This window comes from Nelumbo nucifera, chromosome 1, assembly GCF_055504915.1.
Source record: "Nelumbo nucifera cultivar China Antique chromosome 1, China Antique-T2T, whole genome shotgun sequence".
NCBI lineage: Eukaryota > Viridiplantae > Streptophyta > Magnoliopsida > Proteales > Nelumbonaceae > Nelumbo > Nelumbo nucifera.
In genome coordinates, this window is record NC_142649.1 from 173,370,501 (window position 1) to 173,387,033 (window position 16,533).

At 37.2% G+C, this 16,533-nt stretch overlaps 1 protein-coding gene across 4 annotated transcripts; it reads left to right on the forward strand.

Moving 5' to 3' along the window:
- Window positions 1-883: 883 nt before the first annotated feature.
- Window positions 884-16,151, forward strand: LOC104596395 (cadmium-induced protein AS8-like). 4 transcript variants are annotated; one of them, XM_010257530.3, is made up of 5 exons: window positions 884-1,455; window positions 1,528-1,654; window positions 4,597-4,849; window positions 6,340-6,646; window positions 15,754-16,151. In XM_010257530.3, exons 3-5 carry the CDS (start codon window positions 4,609-4,611, stop codon window positions 15,788-15,790), a joined length of 585 nt encoding a protein of 194 aa, XP_010255832.1. In that variant the 5' UTR covers window positions 884-1,455; window positions 1,528-1,654; window positions 4,597-4,608; the 3' UTR covers window positions 15,791-16,151. The 4 variants fall into 4 exon arrangements, with proteins under 4 accessions (XP_010255832.1, XP_019053145.1, XP_010255831.1 ...); XM_019197600.2 differs by having other exon boundaries at window positions 1,579-1,654; XM_010257529.3 differs by lacking the exon at window positions 1,528-1,654 and having other exon boundaries at window positions 900-1,455.
- Window positions 16,152-16,533: the final 382 nt, after the last annotated feature.

The window sequence follows — 16,533 nt, forward strand, 5'->3', positions numbered from 1 at the left end:
GAACAAAAACAAAAATATGGATCTATAGAAGAAGAGAAGACACTTGGTGTACTTTTTGTAAGGAATCTCCAGAAACCCAAGAGAACCTCTTCTTGGAATGCCCTCTCTCAAGGGTTGTTTGGATGTAGGCCCAAACTGGACTTGTGCTAGAGGCTTTTCTAAGCTCTGGACAAGAGGATCTAATCCAATGGTGGTGGCAACATAACACTCACTTGCAGAACAAAGATTTAAAGTACAATTACATTGCAAAGATTTGTGCTATCTTTAGAAATTTATGAGATGTAAGAAATGATCAAATTTTAATAAAGTGAAACCAAACCCTCTTCAAATTCTGCAAAAGACTGATAGTTACCATATAGTTAAAGAAACTGAGCCTCAAATTTCGAACTCATTACAACTACAACCAGTTTGGGACTTGCATCAGGCTCTTCTCACAAACCTTCCGATCATCTTAGTGGATGGTTCATGGAGCACCTCCACGCAAACTACATCCATTGGAATATTTATGTTCTCTCATAGGTTTCATCTTCTTATTGTAGAAGGACAACCATGCATGGCAAGATCACCAGCAGCAGCTGAGTTCTAGGCAATAATTAGAGGCTTACGCAAATTTTTTTGTATGGGTGTTAAAGCAGGTTTTTTGCTATTGGATGCTAAGGAGGTTCTTATGAAGCTGAAAGGAACTGGGAAAAACATCATATCAGATCTATAGGCTTTATATGAACATATATCTGAATTATTCTTATTTTTTGATAATATTAAGATTTTGTATGTAAATAGGGATATTGTAAAGCTAGCTCATGATCTGGCAAAGCGAATTAGACTCCAAAACTCTTTTGTGAATAACAGCCACATCCCCCTGAACCTAGCTCAAAGTTTTTTTGAAAAATCGTAATAAAAGGACCCAAATATTCCCATGATATTTAAAAAAAAAAATCCTGGATATGGACATACGACAATCTCTAGCCCCCCAAATGCATCAGCTATCACCCATCAGACTCGATCGAACTTTTGCTCAATCGGATCGCGATTTTTTTGTTGTTGAAGGGACTCGGTGCAAATGAGCGATTTCCCATTTGTGGGTTAGCGCCTAGCGGCGGATTGTGGCAACAAATTAAGGCGTAAGCTTGTCGAGTGCTGGCATTTCCTCCTGAAACAATAGATTGTATGGGCCCGCCCCGCTGGCCGCAGCTTCACAAAGCCCATTGGTTGGTGGGTTACGTTGGGCCCACCGCTACTCCCGTTGGAGTGGAAACAGTACAAACAAACAGTCACGGTGATCCCCGATGTGGACTGAAAAGAACGCACATGGTCTCCGAACGTCGAGGATAACAGTTAAATTTCTACTTAATTTCCGAGAGAAGAAGAAGAAGAAAGAAAGAAAGCTGGAGGTGGAGCAGGAAAGGCTAGGAAGAAAACAAGTTGATGCAGGGTCTCTCTGATAATGGAAATCCGGTAATTGCTTTCTTTTTGTTTGTTCTTCTTTCTTCTATTATATGTCATTTAACCCTTCTAATATCTTCTCAGGGTCCAGCATTCTTTCATTTGGATTCCATTTCTTAGTATCTTTTCTTGTAGATTTTCTTTTGTCAATTCCTGTAATGCGACGATTCTGGGGTTTTGAATGCTTCTGCAATCTCAGTGGTTGCTTTAGGTAGGAGTCTTGTGTATATTTGACTCTAGTTTGATTCCTCGTTTTTTTTCTCCTTGCTCTAATATTGGTGTAGGATTTTAAGTGTAATATTTATTTAACTTTTTCTACTAGATTTTGAACAGGGTATTCCGTGGCATTGCTCAATAAATTTGTTATATTTCTGTTAAAATGGGATATTTGCGTTTTAATAACCAGACGTTTTTCTGATACAATGGAAATACTCAATCAAATTGTTTTGAGTTTTCTGGGTCTTAGATAATTGATGGTTTCATTTCAGTTTAAGAATCCAAATCAGAAAAATTTTGGGGTCAATGAATGGTAAGCTTGAGTTTAAATAGAATTATGGTGTCTAGTGATTGAGTTTTCTCAACAATATCCATTACTGAAATAAATCTTGAGTTCTCTAGGTTCTTAGTCAATTTCCTTAATCTTTTCTCCGATTGAGTTGAGCTGATTCAGTGTTAGGTTACACTTTTACTGGTTTTATTTTTGTTGTCTTGAATTGTTTGGTTGGGTTTCTTGGTTCATGCTTATATGGGAATATGAGAGATGACTCAGTTAACATGACAAAACAACTAGTGTTTCTTGACACATTTATCTTGGGAGCACATATAACATACTTGGATGGTTTGGGCTTTTGTTTAATTCATTTTATAGAATATTCAGAGGTCCCTTGAAGCAACTTGACAAATTGCTTAAACCTTCCATTTAATTAAATTTGTTTAATAATGGTCTTGGAATTAATTTAATCCCCTTTGAAGTACATGGATTTAGTCATCCTATGAATTGCAACGGAGGTCATACAAACACATTACCACAGTGTGGCCACATTGCAGCATAAGACCCAAATTCACCCTAACGCAATTTTGTTTCGCAACAACCGCAAAATCTCAACTCACACTTCTCGTCCTGCAACATGAAATGGTACCTCACCATTGCATTGTGGGCATGCTAGATTTAAGAACCTTGCCACTACGGTCTCACCCCAAGATTTGACATAGCATCGCAACCCCTCGCGCTGCAATGACATTCTGCCTTAGCATCAAATCGCAATATCACGACAATGCAACTCCTTACACTCCTCTCGTGGTATCTCATCAACACTTAGGTGTTTACAAGAAGTTTCTAAGGCACAATTGAGCTAGCTTCTAGAAGAGGCCAACAACTACACTAGTGCTCATGTGTGGATCCTGAGGAGAAGGGTAGGAACCCAGATCCCGGGATCCTCACATGGACATGTAGCTACACCCCACTCGGCTTGCCTGTTTTAGATCTAATCAAATAACAACTTTCCCACCTGGGAAAGTTTCCCTCCTTTTACATGCTTCACGTCTATAAATAGGAGAGGCCCAAGGTTATCCACACTTTAGTCTTTCAGAGATCCCTATGTAAGCTCTGTCGGACTGAAACCCTAGCCTTCCCCAAGCCTTAAATTACTTCCCTTCCCTCTCCCTCCTCCTCTAAGAGCCATCTACTGTCCTTTAGGTAGACCCCTTTGTAGCCTTACCCTCCTTGCCTACACCCTTAATAATGAAGTATTAGCCTCAAAATACATGTTGCTTCTTGCTTACCTGATGCTTTGCTCCATACAACAAAATTGGTTACCTTCTTAACAATTTTTCTCTTCAATTAGTGCATGTGAAATTTAGTTATTCCATCTGTTGCTTTGGAGAATTATGTACTCTGTCTAGTGGTGGATTTGATTTGGTCCATGTCCCCGTGGAGGAGGAAGCTGTTTGTGCTTTCCCAGGGGCCTGTTATATTCAGTTCCCTTCTATTTAATAAAATTACTTTATATTTTTCAAAAAAAAATGGTAGTAAATAGAAAGAAGTTTTTTTTTTTTTTTTTTTTTTTTTTTAATTTAAAAGCAAAGAGGGTGATGAGATGCCATCCAACACAAAAAATATAATTGATGGAAGCTAAGGTGACAAGCCAAACAAAACCAATTACAAATCGTCTGTCAACATTTCTAAAGTAGAACAAAAACAGGATCTAAAGGAAGCTCTTTGCACATTCATGAATTCTGGTTGCACCAAAATCAAATCCATGTCCATGGATTTGGAGGTTTGGGATGGAAAGAGACAGCGGGTGGAGAGGTCTAACTGCTACAAAGTATGGCCTGGATAGGGGGATTGGGTGATTAATACTTCTTCCTTGCCATCCCTAGGCTGTTCAATTTAGAAAGGGGTTATGAATTTACTCCCCAGTTTCTCTGGGGATATTTCTTTAAGGTGGGAAATGGATTCAGACTGAGTTTTTGGTAAGACCTCTCCACCCAATCACCAAACCAGTTACCCCTAGTAGTATTGTACATGATTGCCACTTTGATCCAGCTCAAAATTCTTCTCAGACATGAAGTTAACTCTTAGTTTTTGTTTGCACAATATATTATTTGGTTGATCTATTAGAATCACTTACACTTTCTACAAATTTAAATCTTGCTTGAGCCCGCACTATTATGTAGCTTTTACTCGTAACGTTTACAGGACAACTTTGCAGTGTATTATTTTGTCTGCTAACTATAGCTTCTCAGCTTTGTTTGATGGTTTAGTACAAGATAATAATTTAAAAGGGTGTGCCTATGATTCTTTTATCATTTCATAAAATACCATTCTATATTTTTGCATATTTCACAATGTTTCCACCATGTCTATAATTTACACTATATCTCCACAGAACATTTCTGACATGTTTCCTGTATTTGGATGACTTATATTTCCATTGGTTCCAACATTTCAAACCTTGGTGATTGACTTGATGTAATTTCTTGTGTAATTCTCAAGAATACTGACTATTGGATTTAGTCGAGCAATAGATATGGAGTTTTTTCTTGTTAACATCAATCACATCAGATCATATGCTTATTGTTGTACATTAATTTAGTGGTTTGATTTCAACTTGGTTATTGTTTTCTAGAATTATGACACTTGTTTTATTGCAGTTGCAAATCTTTATGATCATAAAAGGTTTGTTTAAGAGGTATGCAAAATGGAACCCTGTACATCCAACATCTGGAGCATTTTGGGGCATGGGGATCGGCGTAGGATGTGGTGTTGGATGGGGTCCTGGGTTTGGCCCTGAGGTGATTGGCTACGTTGGAGCTGGTTGTGGGGTTGGATTTAGTGTTGGCATCACAGTGGCTGGTTTTGGCATTGGTCTTCCTGCAAACTTCCTTGTTGAAATACCTTCTAATGGTACATTTTTTCAGATATTCCATGGTTTACTGCTGGATTTTCAAAACCATACAGACTGATGCCACCTTAATGCATAGAAAAGAATTGTGCCTGTTAAAATTTGGCTGATTGTCATTGTGAAAATTAAAACCAAAAGAACAAATTGAACTTTACTGTTTTATATATTTTTTTCAATGATTTACTGCATCATTTTACTAAGAGAATAAAGAATGAATTATACACCTAGCATGCCAAGCATCCCAATGGAATGTAGGACTAGCCTACTCCCCCACAAATTTAATTATGTTACATTTGTGACCAAAATATTTGAGTTGATTATTGTTTTATATTACAATTTTATAATGCTCCCAGACGTGCATTTTATGCTCTACCATATATTAACTGGATAATAAAGAGACACAACTTGTTTGCAGCATTTGTTTTTCTAAAATTTAAGTTTTGAACCCAAGTATGATTCCTAGAGCTTATATATGTATGAGGTGTATGTCTGTGTTATAATTTCTACAGGTTTGCCTATATGTGATGTAATAATCAGCTTCATAACTATCCAGACCCTTTATGAAACTAGTTTTGTGGGATATGGCTCTTTTTAATTCATAAGACGTGGTTTTTTAACAGTACACTTCTGGCAATTCCTTGTGGAAGTAAATCCTCAGAAATCTGATTCAAAGAATTGCCTGATGTAAGAGCCTATTTTAATTTAAAAAAAAAAAATTAAGAGTAAGTTTAGTGCAAACAATAGTGAATAACCACTAAAAGTGTTATCACAAAGCACATCCTTCTGCAAATGAATGTGAAGTTCAATTAGCAAGACTAAGAGTGCATGTGAATTAAAATCAGGGAATTTTCTTTTCTTTGATATGTTGAATGTGTTACCTGTTTAAGGCAGATAGAAAAGCAATAAGAATGGGAAAGAGTTGGTGCATGCTCTTTAGGCTGTGTTTGGTTGCAGTGCATATAAATTTGCACTGATGCAAAATTAAGGTAGTGCAAATGATTTGGGTCCAAATTCTGTTTTATTTTTGTTTCAAAATGTACCTTATTTTATTTGATTGCAGTACAAATGAAGTAAAATAAGACCTGAAACATAATGAACTAAAACCCGAAACAAAATTAGACCAGAATTTGCATTCTTTTCATTTGCACTCTCATACATTTGTATTAATTCAAATAAGATTGCACTGCAACCAAACACAGTCTTATGTACATTCATCCATGTATACCGTTAGTGATATTTGCATTTGTCTCTATATAAGATTATTTGCATCAAGGCATGGTTTCAAAGTTCCAATAAAAGATGTATGGATTCAGATCACATATATCTGGAGGTAAATGATTTAACCAGGGGAACAAATAATCAGACTACAGATAAAAAAGAAAAGAAAAAAAAAAGCAAAAAGGAATGTTGTACTGAGCCTCTTTGTACATGCATTGTGGACTTTGGTCTTGTTGTGCTCCTGAACTTGATAAACTTGTACCTTTTTTTACAGCTTTTGCAGCAACCAGAACTGGTGCTTTGGAGTTCGCTAGATCCAGTGGTCTTCTTTCCATGAGAAATGTTGTGGAGGATGGTTGGAACCATGTTGCTCCACATGTTAATGATTTACAGAGGGGAGCCAGCGGAAGGCTCTCTAGCTTTAAGCACATGTCTGCCCTTGACCAGGGTGTCAACCTCAAGGTTATGAAGAATAAGATATCTTGCCATGTTAAATCTACTTTGGACAATTTTGTGGCATTCAGAAATCGCTACCTGAGCTCTCACAAGGGTACACAAACAAGTCATACTTTTTTCAGAAGGTTACCCATATCATTTAGGGCCAACCATATTCTAGTTTATTTTATGTGCCAGATATGGTCATAAGTTTGAGCAGCATCTCTAACCTTTTTTCTAACTATTCTATTTTCGAGTTGTTCAAAGGAACCATCCAAACAGAAATCTTGAGCCTTAACCAACTTATATAACTGCAACTCATTTATTTTAAAAATTTGTGCCAAAAAATGATAAAATGCATTGCAATTACTTACAAATAAAGTTGATGCTTTGTGGAGAAGCTAAATGTCAAAACAACTTTTCTGAAGTTATTTCACCTGACAGTTTTTTCTCTTTTGTTTTTCATAATTTCCTGTTCATTCATCTATTTTTTAACCAAAAACTGAAACTTTCATTAATAGGATTAAAAGTTAATTACAACTGTACGAATTGCAATTGGAGATAAAACATCTCAGCTCCAAGTACCACTTTGCTTTTACAACTGAGCCCAAAACATTTGATCCCTCCCCACCCCTTGTTGGCTGTCCTTAGCAGCCACTTAATCACCAATTACAAGTATCCTTTAATTTTAATTATCAGTTTATGCACATCTGGCTCCCTTGCTCCATATACTCCTTCCATAACTGCCTTTATTTCAGCCTTCAAAGAGTAACCAATGCCAATCTGACCTGAAAATAGTGCCACCGCATGACCTGATTCACTCCTGAAGATGCCTCCTATACCTGAGAAGGCCCTGGGTTCTCTCTACTACTTATTTAGTTTTATGAATCCATCAAGTGGTGGAGTCCATAGTCTACCAATCCTAGTTTTCTGTTCATTCGTCTGTTGTTATAAAATAACAATGAATTTGTGTAGAGCTACTACAAGACTTAAAGCTTGCATTTGTTGGATGAAGAATGAGGAAATTGGAGAGAACCTTATTCTTCTTTTTTGCAATTTTTCCCTTGAATCTCAGTGTTGAGTGCCAACAGACTATATCCAAGTGCTTGAATACCATTATATGGATTGGTTAAAATTTTATCCATTGCAAAGAAATTATTTAATAAATTTTTTGATTGGTAAATTGAATTTCACTAATAAAAGAAAGGCAATTATGTACAGCAGCCAAAACTGTCCCAAGGAGTGACAGCAGACACCATACCCATTCCATCTCGTTTTTTACATAAAACTGAATTGCATGAAACTCTTTTTCCTTATTGTACATTGTCAAAAAACCCCAGAAGATCTGATTTCTATTGAAACCATCCTTTTCCAAGGAATCAGCAAAACCATTTGCTGATCTGTGGACCCATGTATATGTAATTTTCAGTTCTATTGTCATTGCTTTGATCTCCCTTTACTCCTATAATGCCAAGTTCCCTTACTGTTATTTTTCATCCTGCCCACTACCACCCTTGAGTCGCCTTCCACAACTAAATCAGTAATGTTTAGCAGCCTATTCAACCTTATCCCTTGTAATATTGCTAGCAGTACAGCTCTAGTCTAGTTATCAATGCTTATTTATTTATTTTGATAGGAAACGGTAACTTTCATTATCTTAAAAGGCAGAAATACAAACTGTCACCTACAGTGACACAAGGTGACCCCTCATCATAAATCAAATTACAAAACAGCCCAAATTAAAGGCTCCCGATTTACACCTTGCTTTGCTAGATTATCAGCTAAAGCATTTGCTGACCTCCTAGTCCATTTAACATGTGCACCCGGCTCCCTTGTGAGGCTCAATAATTCCCTTACAGGTTGTCTAAGGGACCACATTCCCAAGCTATTTGTTTGAAGCCAACCTATTACTAATTTTGAGTCTCCCTTCACTTCTATCTGTTGAATGCCCAATTGCTTAGCCAATTTGAGCCCTTGAAGGAGGGCCATCACTTATGCTCTAAACGAGTCCTCCACCCTACTGGACCATAATACATGGTCAGAATTCTTCCTCCTGCATCTCTAAACACATCCCCAATTCCAGAGGGTCCAGGGTTCCCAACAGAGCTGCCATCAAAATTTGGTTTCATATCACACTGCAAAGGAGATGGAACTGCTTGTATGGTAGACAATGAAGCAGAAGACCCTGCTATTACACTCCAACCTCTATTCAAGTCATCTACAGAGACATCCTTGAATAATTCCAGAGTTTTCAACCAATGTATGGCATTGATGGTGAAGAGGATTGAGTCCAAATTCTACTATCAGGACAAGAGGGGTCTATCCTTGAGGGAAAATAATTCATCTGCTGATCCCACTTCTAAGTCCCTCAAACCTCTCCTTAGTCCCAAATTCCAAGAATCCCTAGAGACACAAAAATGAGAGATAACTTTAAATTTGTCCAGAGAGAGGGAATAGTTGGTCGGGAATCTATCCTTATGGAGAGAGTCCCCAATCCAAGTGTCCTCCCAAAAGAGAACCTTATTACCCAAGCAAGCATCATACCTGATGAAGGGTGATAAAACGGGTAGGACACCAGCAATGTCTTTCCACAAGGAAGAGCGAGAAGCCCTATTCAAGCATCCCATTCATTTGCTACCAATCCATGAATGCTTCTTATCACCCTATGCCATAAACTTTCTTGCTCCATAGGAAATCTCCACAACCACTTGCCTAACAATGTTGTGTTTCTTTGCCTAATATTTCCAATCTTAATAGTTACCAATGCTTATTGATCCTGAGAAAATGACTTTGATATTGCCATTGCAATTCCTAATGGCACCTCCTATGCTTGAAGGTCCAGGTTTCTCCTAACTGCAGTGATCGGAGTTTAGCTTGTAAGTATTGTTGTAGGGTGGATGCCATTGTTGGGATAATTTCAGCTTTAGCATTGATGATTCAACTATCGATTGCCATCGCCTTAGTCCTTAGAATGTAGAAAGGAATCAAAAGATTTAATGTTTAATCCAATGGCCTACTTTTAGCAAAATGTTTTCCGTGATTTCTTCTTTATTACTTGACCTATCTAGAAAAATTTTATTATTCCTCTCCTCCCAAATGGACTAAAGAGTAACCACCCTAGCATATCTCTTGTAGTGTCCTCTATCTCTTTCTTGGTGGAGCAAAGAGAGTAGGTTTGAAGAATATCTCCAAATTAGGAGGGGGAGTCTACCTGCAACTTGACCAGGAAAAGCCTTTTCCAAATCCAAGTAGCAAAAAGAAAAGGACATTAATAGGTGATAAGAAGATTCACCACTTGCCATACAAAGGAAGCAAACATGAGGAGACAAACACTAAAAGGGTCTCCATCTTTGTAAGAGCTCACAAGAATTTATTTTTTGGTGGTACACTTTATGGAGATTCAGTGACTTGATGCATCTTATTAGTATAGTCCCTGTTGTATATTACTTTACTTATATATCTTATTCTCTTTCTCTTTCAGCCCTATATGAGCATCCTTGTAATTGTACATATCTTTTAATATATAAGAGACTCTTTGTGGGGGTTGACAATTCTAGAAACCTCTAAGATTATTCTTGTTCTTTTCTCTATTCAGCCAAGGGTGTTGACATGGTATCAGAGCAGGTTGCTCCCTGATCTATTTTCTCTTTTCTTGAACCTCACTAGAAGCAGTAATCTTATTGTCCTCTTAGGATTTTCTATCCCTCTGTTCTTTTTTTTAAAGGGGGGGATTAGGGCTGTTTTGATCAACCCTTTTCTGTTCAGTCCACTTTGCTTAACCAGCAGGAGAGATTTTATTAGATCTTTCTTGGGAGACATTGGTTCGAGGCCAAACTTCAGATCTGGTGTTGCCTAGACCTGATCTATTCTCCCTACAAACAACATCTGATTTGGTGAAGTTTTTGGAGGAGGCAACAATACTGTACAGTTTCCTTTTTTGGACTGCAACAGTTTTGGACTTCAGGCCTTCTACACCAGCCTGTGATTTAGGATTTTCTCTCCAAATTGAAGGGTTCTCTCAAGCTCTTTTTAACCTTACACTCAGTTTCTGGTTTGGAGTTTTCTAAGGATTGTTTCGATCAACACAAGATCTGGTGTTGCCCTAGGGTTTTCTTGCTTCCCATTTATTTGTTTCAAATTTCATATTGATATTTGAGAGATTTTAGATTCGACAGTCCTAAAACATGCCTTTTTTGGACTGTCAACTTGAATTCTTGAAGCTGTTATGGTATTTTATTGGGGTCTCTTGACTTCCTCTAGTATTGGAATACTTCTCTTTCCCCCTGGACTAGAGTGGACTATTGCTGAATTTGGTTTTCTCTGATATCCTTGTGTCTAGAATATTGTTTTCTTACTAAAATGGCCTCTGATAGAGTCGATATTATTCCTATAAAACTGGATGGATCAACCTATGGGATTGACACTTCTGTTGTAGCACATGGGAGTAAGAAATCTACTACTGGTGGTGATTCTTTTGTTAAAGGTGATTCTCTAGCATCTATGGTTGAGGAAAACATTCAACAGCCGATAACATTTGCTAATTCTTTTGCCTTTTCTACTATTGAATTACTTGGTGAGTTCTCCGGTTATTGTTCTTCACCTTCTCATATTTGGACCATTGACTCTGGAGCTACCAACCATATGACAGGAGCTTACCCTAACCAACCAAGTAACCTTATTGAAACCCATTATAAACACATTGTTATTGCCAATGGTGAAAAGTTAAGCATCATTGTTAGTAGTGATCTATCTCTTAAGCTTTCACCCACTGCATCTTTCCCTCTTACCAAGACCTTTCTTGTTCCTAATCTCACTACAAAATCTGATTTCTGTTGGCCAAATGAAGGTATCATTCTCACATTTTCTCATGATGGATGTTTGATTCAAGACTAGAACACTAGGAAGGTGAAAGAGAAGGGGAGCAGGTTGGGCCGTTTGTTTGCATTGGAGTTTGAAAAGTCTCAAACAAAAGCATCATCAACTTATTTTAGTTCCTCCACTTCTAGTTCCTTTTTGAGTCATAAAAATAATGTTTGGGACTTATGGCATAAACGTTTGGGTCATATACATGTTGTGAAATTAAAAATTTTGTTTGATTTAGGCTTTATGAAGAATAAAGTTACTTCCTTGCAGACCTTTGATACATCTTGTGTTTCCTGTTGTTTAAGTAAGAGTCATACTTTACCATTTCCTCACATGTCTGAGCATGCTACCTCTCCCTTTGAGCTTTATACATAGTGATGTCTTGACTGCATCCGTCACTTCTCGACTTGCATACAAATATTGTGTCGTTCATTGATGATTGTACTAGGTACACATGGATATACTTTCTCTGCCACAAGTTAGAGGTGTTCCCAACAGTTAGGCTTTTCCATGCTATGGTACGGGTTCGGTTTCAATCACAAGTGCATATTCTCCATTTAGTTTCAGGGAGAGAATACATTGATGGGGACTTTTTATCCTATTTGAAGAATCATGGAAATGGAATACAAGTGCAACGAAGTTGTCTAGATACTCCTCAACATAATGGTGTCGCCGAGTGCAAGAATGGGCATATCCTTAGTGTTGTGAGGACATTATTGTAGGAGTCCCATACTCCACCTTTTTGGGTAAAGGCAGCCAATACAACTGTGTTTTTGATCAACTATATTCCTTCATCTATTCTTGGTAATATGTCTCCCTTTCAAAAGTTGTTTGGTCGTTCTCTAGATTTATCTGTGCTTCATGTTTTTTGATGTGTATGGTTTGTTCATCTTTCCTCTTGTGAACGTTCTAAATTGTCTGCACAGTTTGTCATGTGTGCCTTTGTGGGTTGCAGTCCTGACCACAAAGGATTCTTTGTTATGATCCCTCTATTTGTCGCATTCGTATATCACGTAATGTTGTTTTCCTTGAGCACATTTCTTTTTTTGTTGGAATTGCTAGACTATCTACACCGTCTGTTTCTGTTTTGCCAAACCTTGATTCACAAGATGCTCCACCTCCTTTTGCTGAGAAGGACCTTCTCATCTTCTCTTGCAAGCGGTTACGTGTTCTATTCCCTACACCTGCGGTTCTCCTTCCTTCCGGTTCAGATCATCGTCTTACCACTGCTCTTGTAAGTGATACCTCTATTTCAGATACTCCTCATACTTCTGTTCCTCTTTGTCATTCTACTCGTATATCTAGACCTTCTGATCGCTATGATTTTCCTTTAAACCATATCTCTTTGTCTGTTATGGTTTTCTTTTAAACCATAGCTCTTTGTCTGATGTCCTATCTTCCACAGATATTCTTCACTCCTACTAGGAAGCTAGTAGTAGCCCTCATTGGCTCATTGGAAGGAAGCCATGGATGTAGAGATTCACGCTCTACATGAGAATGACACTTGGAACCTTGTGCCTGCTCCTTCAGATGCATCCATTGCTGAGAGTCATTGGGTTTACAACATTAAGCTGAAATTTGGTGGATCTCTTGATCAATACAAGGCTCGTTTAGTTGCCCAAGGATATAGTTAGGAGTATGGCATCGACTATGAAGAAACCTCTGCTCCTGTTGCAAATATCACCAAGTCTGTGTTCTCTTAGCATTGTCTGCTACCCAATCTTGGACCATATACCAACTTGATGTGAAGTCATGGTCAGTTGAAGGAGACGGTCTACATGAAGCCTCCTCCTAGATACTACAGTGATTATTCTTTAGTATGTCGCCTCAAAAAATCTCTATATGGTCTAAAACAGGCTCCTCGAGCATGGTTTGAAGGCTTTCGAGATGTTGTAGTTGTTGCTGGATATAGCCAGAGTTCCTTTGATCACTCTCTCTTTGTTAGGTGATGGCCTCCGGGTATTACCATTTTCTTGTTGTATGTTGATGACTGGAACTGATGTAATTCCTTTCACATGAAGGACTTGGGCCCTCTCACCTATTTCCTAGGACTAGAAGTTCATTGATCGAGGGTATTTTATTTGTCAGTAGAAATATGCCTCTGACTTTGTTAAACTTGCTGGTATTAATGATGAGAAGCATGTTGATACACCTATGGAGCTAAATCTTAATTTATCTAAATCTGAAGGTCCATTGCTTCCTGATGCTGCCTTGTATCACTGGCTTGTGGGGTTCCTCATTTATCTCACTATGACTCGGCCTGATATTTCTCATGTTGTTCAGGTTGTTAGTCAATTTGTTTCTGTTCCTCGTCAACCTCATATGACTGCTGTTCATCGCATCATTTGGTATGTTAGAGGCACAACTTCTCAGTGACTGTTCTTCTCCTCCTCCTCCTCCCCTATTCAGTTGAGAGCATATGCCGATGTAGATTGGGTTGGTTGTCTTGACACCTATAGGTCCAATTCTAGGTGGTGTGTCTTTATGGGTGATTCACTCATCTCTTGGAAGTGTAAGAAACAACAAAAATTTCCAAGTTTTCCACTAAAGCAGAGTATAGGGCAACGTCTTCTGTTTGGTTACGGTCTCTCTTTATGGATCTTGGCATTCAGCTTCCTACTCCTATTCCTCTCTATGCAGACAATATGAGTGCTATCAAGATTTCATCTAACCCTGTCTTCCCTAGGAGGACCAAGCACATCAAGGTGGATTGCCACTTTATCCGAGATCTTTTCACTGCTGAGTCTATATCGCTTCCTCATGTAGCCTCGGACATGTAGATTGCCGATATCTTCAACAAGGCTATGGCTAGAGTTTGACATCTCTTTCTTATAGACAAACTGATGCTTATGTCCAGTGTGGAGATTTAGTGACTTGATGTATCTTATTAGTATAGTCCCTATTGTGTATTACTTCACTTATATATCTTATTCTTTTTATATGGGCATTCTTGTAATTGTACATATCTTTTAATATATAAGAGACTCTTTGAGGTGGGGGCCAACAATTCTGGACACCTATAAGATTATTCTTGTTCTTTTCGCTATTCAGCCAAGGGTGTTGACACACCTCTCAAAATTTCATATAGAAGAATAATGAAAAATATCAAAAAATCATGTCTTTTTGCAAACCACATACATATATGATGTGAAAACCTATCCTTTTTGTAAAATGGCTTGGTTGAATATCTTGCAGTTGGAGAGTTAGAAATTAAGAGAAAGTACAAAGTATTAGAATATCCATAAGGATAACATACTTATAGCGATCTTATAGCTATGCAGGGTGCTTTCTTTTTTCCATTAGAAATGATTAAATATTAAAGCAGTTGTGTGTATATGTATACATGTATAATTGGAAAAAACATATATATGTATATATTTCTATTAGAATACTATTTTATTATTAAGTGGTTCTTTTATGCCATATTATTGCACAGCAATGCCTCAAAATGGACATGGGCCGCTTTTATGGTGTAAAACAGGAAATGTAAAAATATGGGTCGATGGGTGTTTTTCTGTCAGTAGCATTGCTCATAATTTTATGTTGGGCATTGAGAGAATAACTTTAAAATTAAAAGATCATCCTTAATTTAATTAATCATTTGAGTATAAGTAATATTATCTTTTCCTTTGAGTATGTTCTTTAAGTGACTGTTTTTTTTACAAGCTTTAAGTGACTGTTGAATTATCTTATTTTAACAACAAAATTCTCTCGACCTTGTTGTCAATACCAATCATAAATGGGGAAAAGTAAGATTTGTTTGATATACCATTTACAACAAAGCATTTGTGAGTTTATCCTATACTTGATTGTTGCATCTTTTTTTGATGGATCCTGATTGTTGAACCTTAAAACAATGGAAGAATGTAAATTGATTGGTCAATGTCTTGTAATTTCCATTACCCAGTACTTCTACAGTCCTACTTGTTTTACTGAAAGGGAAGTAAAAAAGAAAATTACAATCAGAAATATCGCTGGATGGCCAGAGTTATGAAATACAGATCATCAGATAGAGAGGGTTGCTTTACAATGCTTAGATGTTAAATTAGCATGCACTTACCAAGTTACCAACTATGATTTTTGGTCTATATAGCCCAACAGATGGTCTACCAAATGATGAATAGATTAGCCAGCAAACATCTTGTGTATCATAGTAAATTACCATGACAATAGGTAACGATCTAGTAATATGGGATTAATGCATTCTAAATGTTAGAAGCCTGCTAGTTATTAGTCCAAGTGGTCTTTCCCCCATCTTTTACTTCCTGAACAAATGCCTTCAAAATAGTACCACCTTGCTCATTTCATACTCCAATCCATGTGTATATGTATATCAGTATATGTACTTGCAGACAAGAAACTTTCTAATGCATTGCTTACTGTCTTACAGGTTTGAAGGATTAATGCATGGAGAGTTAATGGGGTAACCATCAACATGGAGTCGTTATAACAACTGTTGTCATATTCTCAAGAAAATTGAAGAAATAGTTGTTTGTCAAAAGGGTATATTTTTTTTTTTTTACAAAAGAGGATCGTTTTCTTTATTATTTTTGGCAAAAGTATATGTTTGATCTAGCCATTGCTATCAAATAGGGCTTTATTTGGTTATGATTACTACCTAGCCTAACATGAGAATGGTACTCTTAACTCTAGAGCTGAGTTAAGAAATCATCCAAGATAGTATAAAGGTTGCTGGTTTCTTATATCTGAATATGAGAAATGGTATTGTTAATGAATCTTTTCTTTTTCTGGTATTAGTGTTAATGAATCATTATCCTTGTGTGTAAATGACCAATTGGAACTTCATGTATGCAATTCATATACCAAATACCCAAAGAACAGATGATAGTTTGCTTCTTCATCCAAAAAGTTTGCTGTCTGTCCTCTTTTTTCATCTTCTAGTTTTACTGTTTTAGGGTATCTAAGTATATAGTTATATCTTTGCTGTATTTCATGATGCAAGCCAGGGTGCAACACTAATCAGCAGTAGGTGAAAATGATGGCATGCTCTGATACCTACTTCATGTCAGCCAAGACACAACTTTTCTTTTCTTCGATGAGCAGCCAAGGCACAATTAAAGCCAACAAAAGGCTCAAAGGAGATAGTCCCGAGAATTACCTATCTATTTTTTAATTAGAAAGTCATTCTACCTAGTCAAGTCACAAATTT